Below are 19,951 nucleotides of genomic sequence, written 5' to 3' on the forward strand. Positions count from 1 at the left end.
TTACTCACCCTCATGTTGTTCCAACCCTGTAAGACTTTCGTTCATCTTCGGAACACAAATTAAGATATTTTGGATGAAATCTGAGAGCTGGCTCACTCCTTCATAGGCTGCTAGGTAATTGATATCTGCCAGCCCAGAAAAGTTAGTAAAGACATCGTTAAAATAGTCCAAGTGACTACAGTGGCTCAACCTTAAGTTTATCAAGCGACGAGAATACTTTTTGTGCGCAAAAAACAAACAAAAATAACGATGTTATTCAACTATTCATTTTGTTCTGTGTGGGCCTCTGAGTGAGTTCACATAGTCTAACAGCGCAGCGCTTCTGGGTTGTACGTCAGAACGTAGGCTCACTATTGGCCAGCATCACACGCATCACACACATGACCAGCGTCAGCCAATAGTGAGCCTAGGTTCTGACGTACAACCCAGAGGCGCTGCGCTGTTAAACTACGTCAACAGCTTAGGAGAATGACATGGAAGAGAAGAAATGGTTGAATAAAGTCCTTATTTTTGGGAGTTTTGTGCACAAAAAGTATTCTCGTCGCTTGATAAACTTAAGGTTGAGCCACTGTAGTCACTTGGAATATTTTAACCATGTCTTTACTAACTTTTCTGGGCTGGCAGATATCAACTACCTTGCAGCCTATGAATGAGTGAGCCAGCTCTCAGATTCCATCAAAAGTATCTTAAAGGTGAACTAAGTAACTTTTTTACCTTAACTGAACAGCTTCGGAGTCATTGGAATGGTTATATTACTTATTTCGTGTTGAATGGTGGTCGTTTCGCACCCCCCTGGTGCCCGCGAGCGGAAAATCCGCACTTGCAACTTTGAGCCGGCGGGCTAAACAATTGCTTTACGGCCAAAAGAAATCTGCTAAAATGCTGTCATTATTGCGCTCCCTCACGCTGTTCGAACCCGAATGGAGAAGACGTTTTAAAGAATGTCCCATCTGCTTTGATGTCGTTGAACTACTAGCCTCTGGTGTCTGAGAATCGCCAACGAGTTTTTACAACAGTGTTGTCAAATATCTATTCCGAAGCTGTGGGGGGAGCTCTAGAGAGAAACCTGCGAGCAAAAAGCGAGAATACAGCAAAGAAATCCCAAAACTACTGAGCCCCGCTTTAATTTGAGTAATTACTGACATCATTTTCATTTTTGGGTGAACTAACCCTTTAAGACCAAGACCATCTGGTTTACTGCTATTCCTCCTATAATTCTCAACACATGCAAATGAGTGGACCGCCAAACATTCAGAAGGAAGTAAGAAATGAATCCTAATGCTGAGCAAGGGCTTATTACTACAGGAGCATACACGCTTCCAACTCTATTTGCCTTTGCATTTTAAACATGCCAGTCCCATGCAAGACTGAAAGAAGTACTCATTCAGTACCATAACTCTTCATAATAGTAAAAGGATATTATGGGTTAAATACAAGTTAAGCTCAAACAACAGTGTTTATGGCATATTGTTGATGAACACAAAACTAATTTCAACATCACAACTCATTCCTTCTTAAGTTGGCATGAAATAAAAATTCACCCTCTCTAAAAGCATAAACAGTATTATAGATTAGGGTGAGCCACTTACAATGGAAGTGAATGGAGCCATAAGTGCTGTAAGCTTCACATCAATCCCTTTGTTAAAACATATTATTTGATCTGTAAATCCCACATTCTATAATCGAACTCAGACCCGTAAAACTGCATTTTCGGTGACGTCATGCTGAATGATTGGTACTGTACTAGACAACTAATACTTCATTCATATGTGTGTCTAACATGTTGAAAGTGTTACAGTGAGGTTTTGGTAACTTAAGAAGATGCATCATGCAGATATGATTTGTGAGTCATCTTAAGTTTTAGATCCAGTCACTGTCTTAACGGAACTGCTCCTGTTAGTTTTGTGGTCTGTTCGCAACTCAAATGCTCCATTTTCAGATGAAGATGAAAATTTGACAGATGAACTCGTGCCTCAAATGAACTTCTTGTGTGAAATTATGACTTCTATGACCATCTATGATATTACTTTAGTCACAGTTACTGTTGTTACAGGTAACAGATTTTGATTTTATTGTAAGCTGCTGTGTGAACACGACATTTTGAGACTCACACCTGTAAGTAAGTAATACTACTGACAGGGTGAATGTAGCCTTAGTAGGCGATTTTTTTCCACACTAACTTGTACTGTTTGTCATGTGGCTATACTATTGAAACCGTGAGTACTGTATATTAATGTTTTCCAATTAGCCCCATTCACTTCCATTGTAAGTGTCTTACCGTAAGTATTATGCCACAAATGCTGTCGATTGAGTTTAACATGTATTAACCCAGAATATTTAATTAATGTTTCTTCCCCAACAGTTTCTCATTAATATAAATTCTCCTTTTTGACAAATTGTCCATGCAATGATATGTACGTATGAACAGAAACGTATGAACATCATGTCTTTTTCTTGTGAAAATTAGAAAACACATAGAGCGTACAGGACGCTCCATTTCCTTTGGAAAAGAAGAACATGAGGGACATGAGGTTGTGTCCAGTCTCCACAGTGAGGTTCCTGTGCTCCGGGGGTTTTTCGAGTTATACGTGAGGCAAGTTTTGGGACTCGAGACTATCTCTTGATCCAGCGTGGCTGGGAGACGGCCCACTGGCTCCTGTCCGTAGCAGCTCAGAAGAGAAGGTTGTATCGTTGCTTTGTTGGTCGAGGAGGTCGCGGCCGCCCTCCGTAGTGTCCAACTCTTTGTCATTGATGAACAGCTCTGTATCGCCCCAGTCAGCGAGTGGCTCGCGGTCGCTGGACTCATTGTTGCTGCTGCTGCTGCTCCGAGTGGACAGGCTGGGATGGCAGTCCGCAGCAGTCGGTAGCATGAGGTTCTGAGCGGAAAGAGACTTACCGAGCCCACGCTCAACCTGTAGCGAGGCTGCTGCTGTGGAAGACATGAGCTTTAGAGGATCAATGTCAAGGCTCAAGTGTCTTCTCCACGACCCATCTTCCTTGGAGTTGCGCTCGGGCTTCTCCCGTAGCTGTACCGTGCTTTGAGTACTCTCAGCCTCCCTGTCCGATGCAACATCGGTTTGGGTACTCACGAGGCAATTGCTCAGACTCTCTGCCCGGCTCTCCAGTAGCGTCTCTGGGATAAGGCTGGTAGGCCGGCTTTGAGGCGTTGGTACCATAGGGGGCAGCTGAAGGGTCGTTGATGTCGAATGGATTGTCGGGACCGGCCTGGTCAGCTCACTGAATCGCTGGTGACTTCTGGAAAGGTTGTTGGGGGTGAGAATCGGAGGAGGGGACACTGGGTAAAAACTGTCCGGGCTGGAGGGTTGGTTGTTGAGAAGAGGAGAGGTTGAGTAGGAGGAGGCCGAATGTGGGTAACCAGTACCCAAATTGAGTTCACTGGGGGCCAGAGCAAGATGCAGACCATGGTGTAGGTTACTGCTGCCTGAATGAGACACGCTGCTGCCGGTAAGCTGGGAGGATGACGACAAATCCTTGCTATGGATGGAGCTTTGGTAGTCGGAGGTCTGATCCAGCTCGAACAGTGGAAAAGCAGACAAACCAAGCATCGAAGATGAGCCTTTCTGCAACACCTGCCGGTATATATCCAGCAAAGAGTCCAGCTTTGACTCAATGGACTGGACCTGTATTAAAGAAATCACATCATTAACTATCATAAGTGAGTGCAAGTACACAACTGTTCAAAAGTTTGGGGGTTGTAGTTTGTTTGTTTGTTTTTGAAAGCAGTCTCTCACCAAGGCTGCATATATTTGATAAAAAAAAAAAAAAAAAACAGTAATATTGCGAAATATTATTACAAATTAAAATAACTGTTTCTATGTTAATATATTTTAGAGTGAAATTTATTCCTGTGATGCTGTATGTTTAATACTTCAGAAATCATGATAATATGCTGATTTGGTGCCTAAGACACATTTCTTATTATTATCAATGTTGAAAACAATTGTGTTGCTTAATACTTTATAAAAAATAATTCAGGATTCTTTTAATAAAAAGTTAAAAAGAACACATTTTTTTTAAATAAAAATCTTCCGTAACATTATTTATAAATAACTTTACAGTCACTTTTTATCAATTTAATGTATCCTTGCTGAATAAAAGTAGTAATTTCTTTCCCAGAAAGAAATTAAATCGTACAGACCCCAAAGTTTTAAACGTAGTGTATGTTTCATTAGACCAAGTTAATATGGCTTACTTGTCTCTCTACTTTACAGACACGTCCAAGCATGCTCATGTCATGCTCCAGGGACTCTCCTTCTGGGAGGATTTTCTCCCTGCCTTTCCTGTCTACCGAAATCTGGCCTTTTCCTAGTATCTGATCCACCCTATGAGAAAAAAAAGTGATTTTGAGCATACGTGAGGATGGACACCTTTACATTTCTGTTCCTCAAGCTTGATCATGGCACAGCACAGCAGGATAAGACTGGACTTTGGTTAGTGAAAAAAGCAAAGTTAGTGCATCACCATCATCTATTTTTTCTATGTTACAAAGACAGTAAGAAAGAGATGCTGATTTATTATTATTTTTGAGAATTGGATTATTTACATTTTAAATGTTACTTGCTCTAAATGTAAGGATTGGCAGTATCTAATCTACCTATGGTTAAAATATTACATTCAAAATGATACCGTAAACGATACTCCAGAGAAGCCCCTAGTGTGCAAGATTAATGTGCTAGTGAAATGTAGTTTATATTTTCAGGTGTAGTGTATGATAAGTGTTCCCATGCAGAAAGCAGACTATGTACACTATTTATAATCAGTCCTGGATTTCACATTTCAGTATTTGACTTTCTGTTTTTGTGTTGTTAGAAAAACTGCCTAATGTTTCCTCATCTCTCCAAATATATCATGCAAGAGTAGTTTGCGTTAAACCAACATCAATCAGCTGAACCAATTGTGTAAAGTGTGTGCTACACAATTTATAATCATCTCCTTGATTGAAAACATATCACTATTTATTAATCACCTTGAAGTCCAATGATGAAGATTATGTTTAATACACTGAAAAGTAAAGAGGTTTGTAATCCACATATATCAATGGTTCTCAACCAGGGGGCTGGTGCCCACTAGGGGGTTCCAGCAAACTTCCAAGGGTGCCTTAAGATAGAGGTCTGCGCGGTACTGTTTTTTTCGTCCCGCTCCCGCCAGATTCTATTCCGCACGCACCCGCTCCCGCTTAAAATTCACTCTGTTTACCAGCTATCCGCTTACAATGATTTTCTTCCCGACCCGACCGATCCTGCTAAATTTATATCTCGTTTCCAGAATCTCACATTTAAATTTCCCCAACTGAAAGAGAGAGATTTGGTATAACAAATATAAAATGTAGGCTATACAAAAATGGTAGCTAGGCTATTTGTTATTTTTATTCGTCGTCAAGATACAAAATTATTTTAACATTTTACTGTCAAGATGGTAGAAAAAATGTCACAGAGAAAAATATGAATGAACGAAAATCATTGGCTTATAGGCCTAGCTTTTGCGAAATGAAATCACTTTTTTATCAGAACTATTTAACATCCATGCAAGAAAAGAATGCCATGACGACCGTTTCAGCGTCTCTCGTCCAAAAACTGACCAAAGGCTGAATGCTCCCTTTTAAGGTGCAATCGTGACCGGGATGCAAAGGAAATAATTTGCCAGGTTGCTCAGTGCAGAATTTGAAAAAAAAATATACAGGTGAAACTCGAAAAATTTGAATATCCTGCAAAAGTTATAATTTTGATGATTATGGCTTGAAGCTTATGAAAACCCCAAATTCAAAATCTCAGAAAATTAGAATATTACATGAAATCAATAAAAAAAAAAGGATTTTAAATACAGAAATGTCGGCCCTCTGAATAGTATAATCATGCATATGTATATAGTTATATATACTAAAGTTTCACCTTTTAATTAGAATTACTGAAATACACAAACTTTTGCATGATATTCTAATTTTTCGAGTTTCACCTGTATATTTTAGGCTACAGCCAATGCAAAATGTCACAGAGAAAAGTAAATTAAACCGCGGATACGCTGAATTCTGATCGGGTCCCGCGGTATTCGCAGGAGAGCCGCGGGAATGCAGACCTCTACCTTAAGATGACTTAAAATTACATTAAAATAAGCTAAAATGACTAAAAGCCAAGACAATTCTTATTTGAATTCAGTCACTCAACAGCTGTTTTTTCTTTTCTTTCAGAATCAGAACCAGAATTCCCACAGTCTTGAAAAACCTTGATACATGAGGTGGCTTCATTTTAAAGTGTGGTTTGTAGACTTGAAAAGTCATGTAAATGAATAAAATCTTAAAACTCGGTGGGCAATTTTATAATGGATATACATTTCTAGTTATGCCAAACTCTAAAATATTTTGTGTAGAAATTGTGAGTAAAGAATATTTTAAATAATCTTTATCCAGAATATTAAGAATGATTGGCATGGGGCCTTTGAATATCGTTGTGGACAAAGGACTGCCTTGCAGTCAAAAAGGTTGAGAACCTCTGCCATTTAGATTCATTGTGGATACTGTTTTTGTTTACTAGGGGAATAGGTGTGTAGGTATTCTCAGTTCTAGTAACATATGATAATAAACCCTTTGAATAGTTTTAGTTAAATACATCATCAGCATTGGACCCAATGTACAGTATGAACTGATTGAGGTAAGTATAGCCCCATGACTAGTCCCCAAGCCTTCTACAGGCCTCTGACCCAGCATGCTTCTTCTTGCTTTGGCTGTAATACAATTGTAGAGAGGGAGAGGAAAGGTTCCTGGCTTTGGTGCTGAGTGTCTGATGTGGACCCACGGCTGTGGCAAGTCTAAATGAGAAAACATACGGGGGTCAAGTACATCTTTAAGGTTGTGCCATCAAGGAAAGGAAGGAAAGGAGGTCGAGGAGAAGGAGCTTGGCACCAAGGCAAGATACTACTGATCTCAGATACATGCAGACCACATCTCAGAAACATATGAATGCCAATCAAACCAAAGGTCTCAGTAATCTAGTTTAAATTCTGTTAACGGTTGCTTCAAAGTCAGCGTTTCAAAGTCAATCACTGAGGTTTCAACAATTTAAGCCTAAATGTCAGTTAGAGATGGTTGTTCAGATCAGAGTGGTTGATTAGACACCTGTTGGTTCACAATATTAAAGAATGACTAAATTTGATTATGCTTCTCTTTGATTAGCAGGTCATTCCATGCCGGACGAAATGTTTTACAAACTGTACAAAAACTACGCTTTAAGATACAAACCCAAATGCTAGGGAAAGCCAGGAGAAATCAATCTAAAAGTTAGTCCAATACACAGGCACATTTGTTCTAACACCATGCACTGCATAACAGTTATGCTGGTTCATTGGCCAACCTTGTTAAAACGGGAGAGAGGTTCTGCATGATGAAAAACAGAGGAATCAAGGATTTGTAGGACAGAGCAAACAGCTTGAGGCTTTGGGTCCGTGACGCATCACAAATCTCATGTGTAAAAAGCGCTTGACCGCAAAAATATATATTGTAAAAAAATTATTATAATAATAATAAACAAAATGATATATATATATATATTCAAATAAATGTGTTCTATTTTGATACATTTTAAAATATACATCACAAGAATAAGTTAAACTTTAATCCTGTGATGTGTATTCAGTTTGTATGTATATATTACTGACCCTAAACTTTTGAACAGTAGTGCATATATTTTTCTTATTCAGTATTTTTTTGTTTTGCATTAAACATCTAAACATCCTTAAATAATATTGCATAACAACATGTTTTCAGATGATATATATTGAATTTTCTTTTTTTATAAGCATTAATGTAACAAAATATAGGCAACTACAAGCATAATCTATTTGCCAATGAGCTAATAAACTTGATTCAAGATGTGTTCTCTGAAAACAAGTCTTATCTTACAAAATGTATCTTGATTTAAGGATGTATTATTTTTATATAGCGTTTATCTCTGTGATGTTCACGTCCAAAAGGTAATGGTCACTAAGGATTTAGACACACAGCCTCAGCAAATGACTCATGTCTGGATGTTTCAGAGTTAAGTGTAAAAGGGTTTAGGATTGGGGATTATGGGTCGGCTGACCCTGGGGCAGAGTGTTTCCTCTTGGCCTGACTGTAATACAAGTGCAGGGAAGGAGAAGAAAAGGTCTTGGCTTTGGTTCTCAAGGTCTGTGGACCCACAATGGTGTCTAACCTGAATGGGAGAGCGCAGACAGGGAGATAAGACAGACACGGATATGTAGATGTAGAAAGTATGCATAAGAAAACAAAGTTGTTTAACTATTTTCTGTACGGTGCAGCTCAATAATAGCTTTCTTTTTTATGTCTTTGTACTTACTGCAATGTGTATTGTGCAAGTGAGAAATTTATGCAATAAAAAAATAATAATAATAAAATAAAATAAATGTTACATAAATGTTATGAATGAATTTATAACTTTCAGTCACATGTTAAAGTTGAACATATTTTTGCCATACAAAAAGGGCTGGTTTGTCTCACCTAGTCTGGAGACTCTTGATACGGCATAACATATCCAGGTGGCCAGCAGAGTACTGCTCAATCACATCTTTCACATCATATGGTCGCAGTGTCTCCTTAAACTTCTTCTTGGCCACATGGAATTTCATTATCCTTAAACAAGAAACAAGACTCAATTAACTTTTGATGAGAAATTATATAACAAAATACTGAAACACTGGCAAATGTAAAAAGGAAAAATTATGACATTTTCTGTTACAAGATATATTTATTTCAGCCGCAAAATAGCAATTAAATGAATAAATAAACACTTCAGGTGACTTCAGTAAATACACATTGATTTTAGTTTTTTTTTGTTTTTTTGGATAGCTTTAATACAAGAATAAAGCAAAAAGGTATGGAAAATGAAGTTTAAAAATAAAATTTGTTCCAATTATGTATGCAGTTACATCTATAAACCGTACAGTATATTGTGCATATATGAAGTCAGCTCAACATAAAACAAACCTCTTCGCAAATAAACAAGCCTGCAGGTTGTGTAAACTTGCTCATAACCACTAGAGGGCAGAAATCAGTCACGAATATCAGAGCAGTTTATGACCCAGAGAAAAATATAATCAGATATACCTCTGCTTTAAAAACACGGTTAATAATAATATTACTCAAGTAAGGCTCATGTTCGAGTAAAGCTATGTGTGATAGATGGCATTAGCTGTGTAAACACAGGTATTACCACAAGCACACAGAAACCCAAACCTATTCTATGCGTGACATTCTTCTGAGTGAAGATGGAACTACAAATATTGACACAGAGGGGAACAAATCTCAGTGATCCGTCTCTGTTACGTCTTACAGATTCAAGCCCCTGTCAGTTTTTGTTAATGTCAGATGAGCTGATGTGTAAGCAGAACTGACTGTGAGCATGTCTATCCGACACCCTGGGAAAGAGGAATTGGAAAAATCTCAGCCCTCCTGGGAGTCCCTAATAGTAAAGGGTGATGGAAGTGAAAGAAGAAGTCACCTAAAGCAACATCTGTGGCCTCACCCAGCAGGAGAGAGACAGCAGTCATGGTCTAAACCTAATGTCTCCAGCAACAGGGCAGGGAGGTCAAAATGAGTGCGTTTAACTCTGCAACCACAGTGTCAATCCTTCAAACTTTCTTTAGGGGAGAACAAAGCACACTGGGAAGTCAAACTAACCTGATGGCCCTGATCACGGCCTTTAGTGGGGCAGACAGATCTTCCACAGTCACATCACAATGGCAACCCTTCTCATCAAAAGCATCATCCGGTCCAAGATTAGTGTCAGCTGTGTGTTTGAGAGAAAGGGAAAGAATGTGAATCACATCAAGAAGCAGATCCTCAAAAAGGCTGAAAACAAAACTAGGCTGAAAAGTAGAGAAAGCCAAGGGCAGATCAATACAGCTATGAATCAAAATAGCATTCAAATCAAATCTTTCCCTTGACCGACACATACAGACCACAGGCCACCCCTCTCTCCACAGAGCTGTACAGCATAAAAAGGAGATGCAAAAGAGAACTCAATTTGGTACTCGCTGTGTGAGAAGTTTTGTGTGCGCACACATCCATAGCGTGCGCCCAAAAAAGCCGCGTCTCAGACAGCATGCAAATACTGAATTGAGTTCTCTTTTGCTTCTTCTTGCGCTGGAATGGTAAAATTCACACACAATTTTATACAAATATGCCCATCTTGGCGAGTATCCTAGTAAACACAGTCGGTTGTGGCTTAAGTGAACGTAAAACAGTTAATAAAAATAAAAATATTGGATCCGTGCAACTCATAAAGTGACAACTCAAAAAACAGACAGCAGCGCAGCAGGAATATTAGGCTGCTGTCACTTTATGAGTTGCACTTTATGAGTCACACAGCGAGTACCAAACTGAGTTCTCTTTTGCACCTCCTTGCGCTTGAATATTTCAATTGGCATGGCTTAAAAACACAAGCAAAGGATAAACTTTCATGACGCCCTATAGGGAAAGTGACAGTTCCGACAGTTGTCCTGAGTGTTGTTCCCACTGGCACCTGGCAGTACGTATTGTTGAGCCCTGCTATATTTTGCATAGGTTTCATTTTGTTTTGGCACGTATTTAATTACTTTACCCAGAGAAAAAAACTTTAGATTATGAAAGTGCCTTCACGCAGTTAATCAAAACTATCAGCATTAGTCTTTTGCATACTATAGCTGATCATTTTAAATTGATCTATATATTGATCTATAAATAAATGTACTGATTTTTTGTATCTTGAATCCAATGAAAAGTTTAGATAAAAGCGTTTGCCAAAATGCGTAAATCAAAAACAAAAGGAAACAGATCACAGACAAAATATCTGGATATGATGCTTGTAGAATGAACGAATTCCTCCATTTAAACTGTCAGCACTTGTAGTACATGACACAGATAAATGCTGCCTGGAAGAGAGATTGCTATCAAGATGTGAAGAATTGTATTCCCCTTTGCTCCACTGTCTTATAGGCTATCATATGTGGTGGATCTATAATGTGTGTATAAGAGGATAAAGCCAGTGTGTGGTAACTGCAGGTTTGAGATTAATTTGAGCTTGATGGGTCTCACATAGGGCTGAGACTAGTTTGCTGCTGACACTCAGATGCTACCTTTGCAAATTCTGCTGAATTGGGCTACCTTTGAGAAGTTGTGAACTATTCTTTAATAGACTGACAATTTAGGCAGCTTTTCCAGCAACAAGCTAGTTTTTAAAACACTACATTTCTGTGTACAGTTCACATTTCTGTATTTTATATCACATTGTTTGCTAATTCAGCTTTAATTAAATGTGCTCTTCTAAACCAACATTTTATTTAGCAAAATAATCTATTTTCTAAATGCATGTTATTGATCTTATTGTGAACGGTACACCCATGTACACATTTTTTTTTTACCTCATAATTTTTTATCAGAAAAACTTAATCTTCTGGTGAAAATGACAAACTTAACCTGAAAACTTTGTTTTCCAGTACAAATATCTACACATAAGATATATTTACTTGAGAAGCAAAATGACTGAAGAAATAAAGTGCTTTCTGAAAAATGTATTAAAATTAAATCTTTAAGCATTTCAGTAATTGATTTTTTTCATGCTGTCACCTTGGACACATAACTTACCATATCTGCTGAAAAAAAAGATCTATGTAATATTTTTTACTTGCTGTGATGTGGGCCACATGGATCTATTGTTTTACATCATTGTTCAACATTAAAAAAATCACAAACATCTGTTTTCACATGGAAATTCACTATGTTGACAAGGCCAATTAACAGAAAAATTTTATTGCAATATGTTGAGTTGTTGGTTTTAAAAGTTTTGCTAAAGATTTATTAAACAACATTCTCACTATGTTTTCTTTTCCCATGGGACTATGGGTTCTCGGCCCTTTGTGACTAATGTGCAGTATTCTGTCAATACTAAATATCCTCCTATAAACAATGTCTCTGTCTCTGCTTTGCTCTCTTCTTCCCTGAGGGGCATTCTGGTGATGGGAGCATGAGCCAAGGATAACTAGTGCAAACAGAGACCATGTTCTCCCACTGCAGCCCAATAGTGTGTGTAAATCCTGCCTTCAGGGATAAATCCAGAAAAACACCAATAACAATAAGGTATATAGGAAAAGACTCATTCTTATTTCTAAAAGGGCCAAAAGGTGTGAAGACTAGCAGATAACAGAAAAAACACTTTGTAAACAAAATGAAGTAATTTTTTGAAGTAAATAAACCCCAGGAATCATTATCAGCTAGTAAGAACTGGGAAATCAGTGATTTGACCAATCAAAAAAGCCCTTCACCTTCAGTCGTTGTGCGAGACTGGCTCTTGAGTCTGAGTGATGGACGGAAGCGTGTTCGGTCATTGAAGCTCCAGCTTTTCTGGACCTTGGCAGGGCTGCTGCCCTCCACACCCACCTCTGTGCCAGGAGAGCGTCTGTCGTTCACTGACATCTGTCTGCTCTTTACGCTCTGACCACGAGGACTGGCCATCCGCACACGCTCACGAAAACTTAACTTTTGGCTGCAGGAGAGGACAGTGGAGGGATGGAAGAGGCCGGGAAGTGGGAAGGGACAAATAAACAGAAAAATAATTAAACATGGAATGGAGAGAAAGAGGTATTTAACTAACTTAAATAAAAACAGCTGTGATGGTTTATTTTGGACCTACAAGCTTCCTTTCCTCAGTTTTTACCAGATTCCTCCAGTAAAACAATACTTTTTTTTTTTTTTTTTTCATTAACTTAGATCTTACTAGGATTTTCTTTGCCGAAGCCCCATAAACTGTCTTATACTTAAATTGCATCAAAAGAACATCATGCAACACAAATCCCATTCCAAGGTTTCCACCGATCAGCAAGCAACTTTTTGAAGCATGACTCTAGTCCACCCTAGTTCTGTTGCTACCTTCAATGTGGAGCAGCCTGACAACATCTCCATAAGCCGCCTTTCTAGGCCTGACGTAGAGGCCCGGAGAGGCATGTCATAATAAACAGTTTAGGTGCAAAGCAACTATATACATATTCCATCAAAGACATCCTTAACTCCATAAGCTGGGGTTCTTAAATCATGCTGGATATATACATACTACACTGTGCTTTTTAGCTCATGCTTAGTAGTTTGTGTGTGAAAGAGATGTAGTGTAAAGGAGAGTGGAGACATAATGCTGTAAAGATGATTTACTGTACAATAATATAGAGCCAAAGTTCATGCATATGCAACGTGCAAGTTTATGACTAATGTGTTTAATAGGTGGGATGCAAACTGAGACATATAGAGTACTGTCATAGACATCCTTCATAACTGAACTGAACCTTTAAAACGGTTTGAATTAATCATTATTCCTGCATATATTACAGTATGGGATGCTGGTAGTTTAAAGGTAAAACATTATTTAGCTACATGGATGTTACATAGACTAAATAATTATATCTGTAAAATTGTATATTGTAGAGTAATTTCTGCATGTCAGATAGGGGGTGTTGGATAAATCAGTCAGTGGCAGTTAAATCCTTCAGGCAACAGGCACAGGACCCTCATATTAAACCCTCTGTAGGGTCTGTAAAGGGGCGGGGTTATCTGAGGTGGCCCTCATCATTCATGCATAAGGTTAGTCAGCATTCACATTGGTCATATTGCTGGAGCAGTGGGGGATGCTGGGTACCTATATATCCGTGTGGTATACCTCCTGAAGAGCCTCTGTCTATTACTATGACCCTTACTATGGAAATGAGGGAGACAGATGGTAGATGAGTTAGACTGTGAGCAGAAACATCTTCCTTATGTGGAAGAATTATATGGATAGTGCAACACAGAAACAGAGCCACCACTTGGTGGTAAATATGGAGCAAAGCGCAAAATAAATTGGTGTGTTTTTGCAACCAAACATGGTAATAAAAAGTTGAATTAGTTTTGAATTACTTTAGAAGTGCTCCAAACCACACACACTCACAAACACATCCACACTAGAAGTATATTCACATAAACAGTGTACAAAACCTGTCTAACAACCAACTAACTTTGACAAACGTTCTTGGATTTGTTGGTTAATTATACATTTTCTTTCTGTAAATATTTAATTCTTTTCACTCTATCCAGTACAAATGGATTATGTGGATTGTGGATTATACCTAATGTTTCCTTAAAGACTTCATGGTCGTCCATTTACTGTACAAAGTTCCATAAGCTATGAAAAAAATATTCACAGCTTAGCTGCTTGCTGTAATGCCTTTGCAATTGAAAGGTTAATTTTCCATCATATTTAATGACACATTTGCCACACACTGTGAGCTTTTTCAACTGTAAACGACTTCATTTAAGTCTGAGCACTGGTGCTCTGCACTTCACATATCTAATATGAACCGTGCAAACATCCTATTCCAGCACTAATTGAAAGTGTGAGGATACAAATAAGGAAAAGGCTTTGGGTGCATCCATTATTTACAAGCACTGAGCAATAAGCTCCACTCCTGATGGGATTCTATGAAAATTAAAAGACAAAACATCATCAGCCTGACTAAAAACATCTGACTACACTATGGCCTTGCAGATACGCCAGTCTTTAATGAATATAAACAACATGCAGAGTCCTAAATGTCAACAGCTAAGTCTGTAACTGCAGTCAATATTTCTTGCTGCTATTACATAGTAATATGCATTTTTATGGGGGGTGGGGGGTATAAAAGTATAAAAAAGTAAAGGACAATAATGTAAAACAGAACTTAATGCATGCATGCAGTGATCTTTGCATCTTTCATGACTGCAGTAATATTTATTGGTCAATATAAATGATATCCAAATTGACAAAAGTGCATCATGTTATATAGTCCATGCCCGTAGACAGAGAAAAGTAGGCTAAAGTACTCAACAATATAATAGAAAGAGATCTGCATGTGCACACATTTGCGCGCACACACACACACACACACACACACACACACGCACGCACGCACGCACATTTTAGTACAGATGGACACCATTGTGTCTAATCACAGTGTCTTTCACACTCCCTTCTTTGAAAGTTAGCAAAGAGAAGCTGCTCCACATTTAAACTACTATTCTATGACTTAAACGGCTTTCTGGAATACCTGCTGATTCTGACTAGACAATTGATGCTAATGCAGTAGTGAAACTAAACCACTAAACTATATTTGTCTGTTGTCCAAAACAACATACTGGTGCTACTTTCATGTTTCACCCATCACTCTCTGGTTTCTCTCTAGCTAGAATATTTATATTATTAATACATTATTATGTAATTATATATAACATTATATTGGTCAACTCACTAAAACAATTATATGTTATATTAATAATATTATTAATAATATCTGGATTCAATTATACTTCTGTTCAAAAGACTGGGATCATGTATATTTTTGCAACAAAGGTTGCATTTATTTAATCAAAATACAGATGAAACATTAATATTGCAAAATATTATTACAATTTAAAATAACATTCTTTCTATTTTGATATATTTTAAAATGTAATTTATTACTGTGATAGCAAAGCTAAATTTTCAGCATCATTACTCCAGTCTTCAGTGTCACATGATCCTTCAGAAATCATTCTAATATGCTGATTTGGTGCCTAATTAATATTCTGTATTATTATCATCACAGTTGAAAACTGTTGTTCTGCTTAATATTTTTGTAGAAACTATAATATATATTTTTGAGGACTTTTTGATGAATAGAAAGTTTGAAAGAACAGCATTTATATAAAATAGATTTTTTTGTTTTGTAATAATGTAAACATCTTTACGGTCTCTTTTGATCAATTGAATGCATCATTACTGCATAGAAGTATTAATTTATTTTCTTCTTTTTTTTTTTTTAAACTCACTGACCCCTTTAAGCTATAATGTAAAAGTAAGATCAAATAAAATATACGTCATGTCCATGAATAATAAGAGAGACAATATAATTAGCTATACACTGGGATTCTGATGATCCTGTCTTGGTTTATTTTGTGATAATGAGCGATGACTGTACATACCATATATAGCTACTACTGTACTTCAAATAAAAGAAAATCAGAGGGAATGAATGATAAAGCAAGACATGTAACATGCCATGACTGAATGGACTTAATTCTTCTCCCTATTCCTACTGAAGCCATGGAAGCTAAAACACAATCGATACTCAAGAAAGTAAAACATTCCGGACACTAGGAGGATGATGTAGATACGAGAACAACAAACCTGCTGATGGATTCCCCCTGGTCTTTCCTTCAGGTGTTAGTTAAAAAACAGAGAGAAAAGAGGCAGGATATTAACACTTCACATGAATGACAGAAACTAATAAGGAGACTACAGAAGAGACACAGATGCCTCTGAAATATACTGAGTGATTCATTTTGGGAATGACACACCAATATATTTCACACTGTGTCACACAAAATACAGTTTAAATGTTAAAAAAGGAAATTAAACATAAGTAAGCATCAGCACACACACACACACGTTAAGAGTAGAAAGAAATGGAGAGTCTTTTTAAAGACAGTATAAACAAGCAGCAAACAAGCTGTCATGCAAGCTATGAGCAATGCACAGTCAAGCTGACTAAGACGAGCGCTAGCAGAGGGACAGCTGTGTTATCAAGGGCTGTTTAGTATGTAATTACTCAAGAAATTGGCCTTAATACAACAGAACACCCATTTGTCAGAGCATTGCCGTGTGTCTGTCTTCAGGTGTCTGTCCACAAACTGTCCTGGCTTCTGTGTGATGTGATTTATCTATTCTGGGCAACGAAATTTCAGTTAGCCACAGGATCTACAGAAGGAAGCAGGTGTGAGTCTGTGGCTCTCATCCAAACTGAAACTTTGACGCTTCAGTTGTACAGAAGGCTTGTGTTCCTAGTAAAAAACTGAATCTTGCTGTACATATGGCTGTGAAGTATTTCAGTAACTGTACTTCATTAAGAATTATTTGGGTAATTTGTATTAACTAAAGTTTACAATTATTTAATATCATGAAGAAATGTCTCATCAGTCACCACCACAGTCTTTGACCTAAAGCAAAGCATTATAGTTATAACTGTTGTCAAAGACTGACAAACTTGATTTGAGTGTGTGATACAATGAACACGAGAATGAATATATTTCCGTCTGTAAACAACACTATTCCAATGTCAAAATACTATAAAATCATCTGATTCTGAAATTTAAGTTTAAAAATTTCAAGTAACGTATTGTTCTTTGTTTTTAATAACTGAAAATGTTACCATTTAGAATAGTTTTTATTAATGAAAACCAAGTATCTACATCTACAGTTTGGTAATTTCAGCAATCTATGGAAACACCATGGAATAAAATATCTCACATCTCACTATTCAGACTTCAAAACTGCACGTTTCTGATGTCATATACTGCAATTAAAAGTTAGAATCTCACAATTTTGAACCAACCCTTAAAAGATATATAAACTATAAGACAGTGTTCTTCAACCCTACTCCTGAAGGACCCCCAACATTGCAAGTTTTCTTTGTCTCCCTAATCAAACACACCTGATTCAATTCATCAGCTCATTATCACATGGGTTAATGAGCTGATGAGTTGAATCAGGTGTGTTTGATTAGGGAGACAAAGAAAACGTGCAGTGTTGGAGGTCCTTCAGGAGCAGGGTTGAAGAACACTTCTCTAAGAGATATAAAAAAAATCTTACATATAAACTCAGAATTCTGAAAAATAAGCCTGAATTGCGAGATATAAACTCACAGTTCTAAGAAAAAAGTCTGAATTGCGAGATAACTCCAAATTGTGAGATCTAAACACATGAAGTGAGAAATAAAGTCATAACTGTGTTATAATGCAATTCGAATCGCAAGATATAAGCTCAAATAAAGAATTGTGAGATTAAAAACACAATTGCCTATTATTTTTTTTGCATTCAGTGGCAGAAACTGCTTCAACAGCAATACATTTCAAAAGCTGAGAAATAAGTTTATTTTCCACTTTGAAATATTATTTTTAAGTTTTGACAAAGTAACCATGCTTAACTTGGTATCATTTCTATGTATTTTTGACACCTGGCCATGTGCCTTTGCTCAGTGACTTAATGAGTTTTTTAAAAAAGCTTGGATATCTAACGAGACTACGGTAGGGTACACAGGAGATGATTATGCTTAGGAAGAGAGACAGATTGAGTGAAAACAGTTTATTTGCTGAGGGAAGTGGGAAAATGAGAGCTACAGAAGCACTGACACCAAATACGACACCAGCTGCCAGAGTTGTACCTACTTTGTAGGGCTGCAGGTATGCAACGCCTTCAAATGAGGCTTCCAGGTAGCAATGGAAACCGAGTTCTCATCAGCCGCATAGCTACGCCACACACACTACGTGCAGAATATACAAAACCAGAAAAATAGAGAGGGAAATGAAGAGAGTAGAAAATAAAAAGATAAATACACAAGGCCAGGAAAAAGCAGGGATTGGAAAAAAAAGGAGAACAACAAAAGGAAAAAAAAAGATTAGTAACAACCGGTTCATGTAAGCGCTCTTCCATCAGTTCACTGCATAGATACATGCCTTTGAGGAGGGAGAACACTTTTATAGAACAGCCATGTGGCACTCAGGTATGTTCTGGAGAGGTCTGTGGAGTAGAGACGCCACGCAGCCTGGTGCAGGAGACAGACACACACACACACACACACACGGGGACACAGGTGGAGAAAGACAATAGCATGGTGAGGGAACAGCCAGTGAATCACTGATTGGGCTCAAGACATTTCTTCAAACCACTGATTTCATTTTGTTCAAAATGCTAGTATTTGGTATGTCTCTCTTTTGCTTTAATAACAGCAGCACTTGAGCTGCATGAACTTCACAAGTTTATGTAAAACCTGATAATCATATTCTGCAGAATTATTTGAGAATGATCCGAAGAGCATCTTGAGCTTCAATGGAATCTGTCCAGAGAGTCACATGATCATAATCTCACTAATTTGCTAAATATTTTTTATTCATTTTATGTCATAATGTTTCATTGTTTCAATTTTCTAAAATACTAACACTTATTTCCAAGATTAAATTACAGTATACTTTGAATTCCAGATTTGTGAGGTTTTTGGACTCCCTTATAATTAAAATAAATTGCGAACGTAAATTTCACATGTCCAAAATGAGAGTGGATTAATGTTGAATAAATGTCTTGGTGGCACACACAACATTAAAACAGCCAGGGGACTTAAAAGTGATGTGGTGAATGAAAAGAGGCATACATTATTCAGTGAAAAGAGTTTGTATGCAAATATGTGTTTATAAAGCACAATCCTTTTAAAATAAAACTAATTTTTACCTTAACAAGTGCAAACCTTTGTTTGTGGCCTCATATGTGTTAATATGTCATATGTTTATGTTTATGTTAACGCGTCTGTGCAAAATAAAGTATATATATGCATAGTGCGGCCTCTTTCCCACTTTCTCTAATTATCTAGGCCAGCACTCTTAAAGTTGACAAGTATACACATTGAGTGAAGCCTGCTCCTATCCACATTTACTTATATGTTTATGTGTGGCCATCTGGCTTTAAAATATACTCAGCATTATTTCAATCTAAACAGAATTACATAATATGTATTATCAATATTTGGATAAATAATAATAAAATAAAATTCGGCATTAAACCCTGCTTGCATTTAATTTCTTCTGAATTTGTGATGTATATAAGTGAACTGAAAAAAATGTGGGTGCAATTTATTCATTGGAAATTAGAACGATTATTAGAATGAAGCAAGACTTGAATGCGAATTTAAGAAAACAATACCTAAATTGTTATCTGACTACATTATCCAATCATGACCTAAGTGACGCCAGTATAATGGAAAATGGTTGCTAGGGAAGAAGTCATTTTCATTAAAAATTACAAAGACAAAAAAAATAATTCTAATAATGTGAACTGGTGAATCATTCACAATAAAACCAGGAATATGCATTACGAAAGTT

At 37.2% G+C, this 19,951-nt stretch overlaps 1 protein-coding gene across 7 annotated transcripts in view; it reads right to left on the reverse strand.

Moving 5' to 3' along the window:
• Window positions 1-621: 621 nt before the first annotated feature.
• kcnq5a (potassium voltage-gated channel, KQT-like subfamily, member 5a) overlaps window positions 622-19,951 on the reverse strand; it is a 138,678-nt gene continuing 119,348 nt past the window's right edge. For 2 of the 7 annotated variants that reach the window (XM_084392402.1, XM_084392401.1), the window contains exons 9-17: window positions 18,248-18,342; window positions 16,212-16,238; window positions 12,310-12,530; window positions 9,689-9,797; window positions 8,510-8,641; window positions 8,094-8,204; window positions 6,715-6,822; window positions 4,214-4,343; window positions 622-3,641 (exon numbers count right to left, since the gene is read on the reverse strand). In XM_084392402.1, the coding sequence (XP_084248528.1) occupies window positions 2,583-3,641; window positions 4,214-4,343; window positions 6,715-6,822; window positions 8,094-8,204; window positions 8,510-8,641; window positions 9,689-9,797; window positions 12,310-12,530; window positions 16,212-16,238; window positions 18,248-18,342 (1,992 nt within the window). In that variant the 3' untranslated portion in view covers window positions 622-2,582. Of the gene's footprint in view, window positions 3,642-4,213; window positions 4,344-6,714; window positions 6,823-8,093; window positions 8,205-8,509; window positions 8,642-9,688; window positions 9,798-12,309; window positions 12,531-16,211; window positions 16,239-18,247; window positions 18,343-18,535; window positions 18,625-19,951 lie in introns of all 7 variants that reach the window. The other 5 variants (XM_084392403.1, XM_084392405.1, XM_084392404.1 and 2 more) reach the window with 5 other exon arrangements.

Source organism: Rutilus rutilus (assembly GCF_951802725.1).
Source record: "Rutilus rutilus genome assembly, chromosome: 20".
NCBI lineage: Eukaryota > Metazoa > Chordata > Actinopteri > Cypriniformes > Leuciscidae > Rutilus > Rutilus rutilus.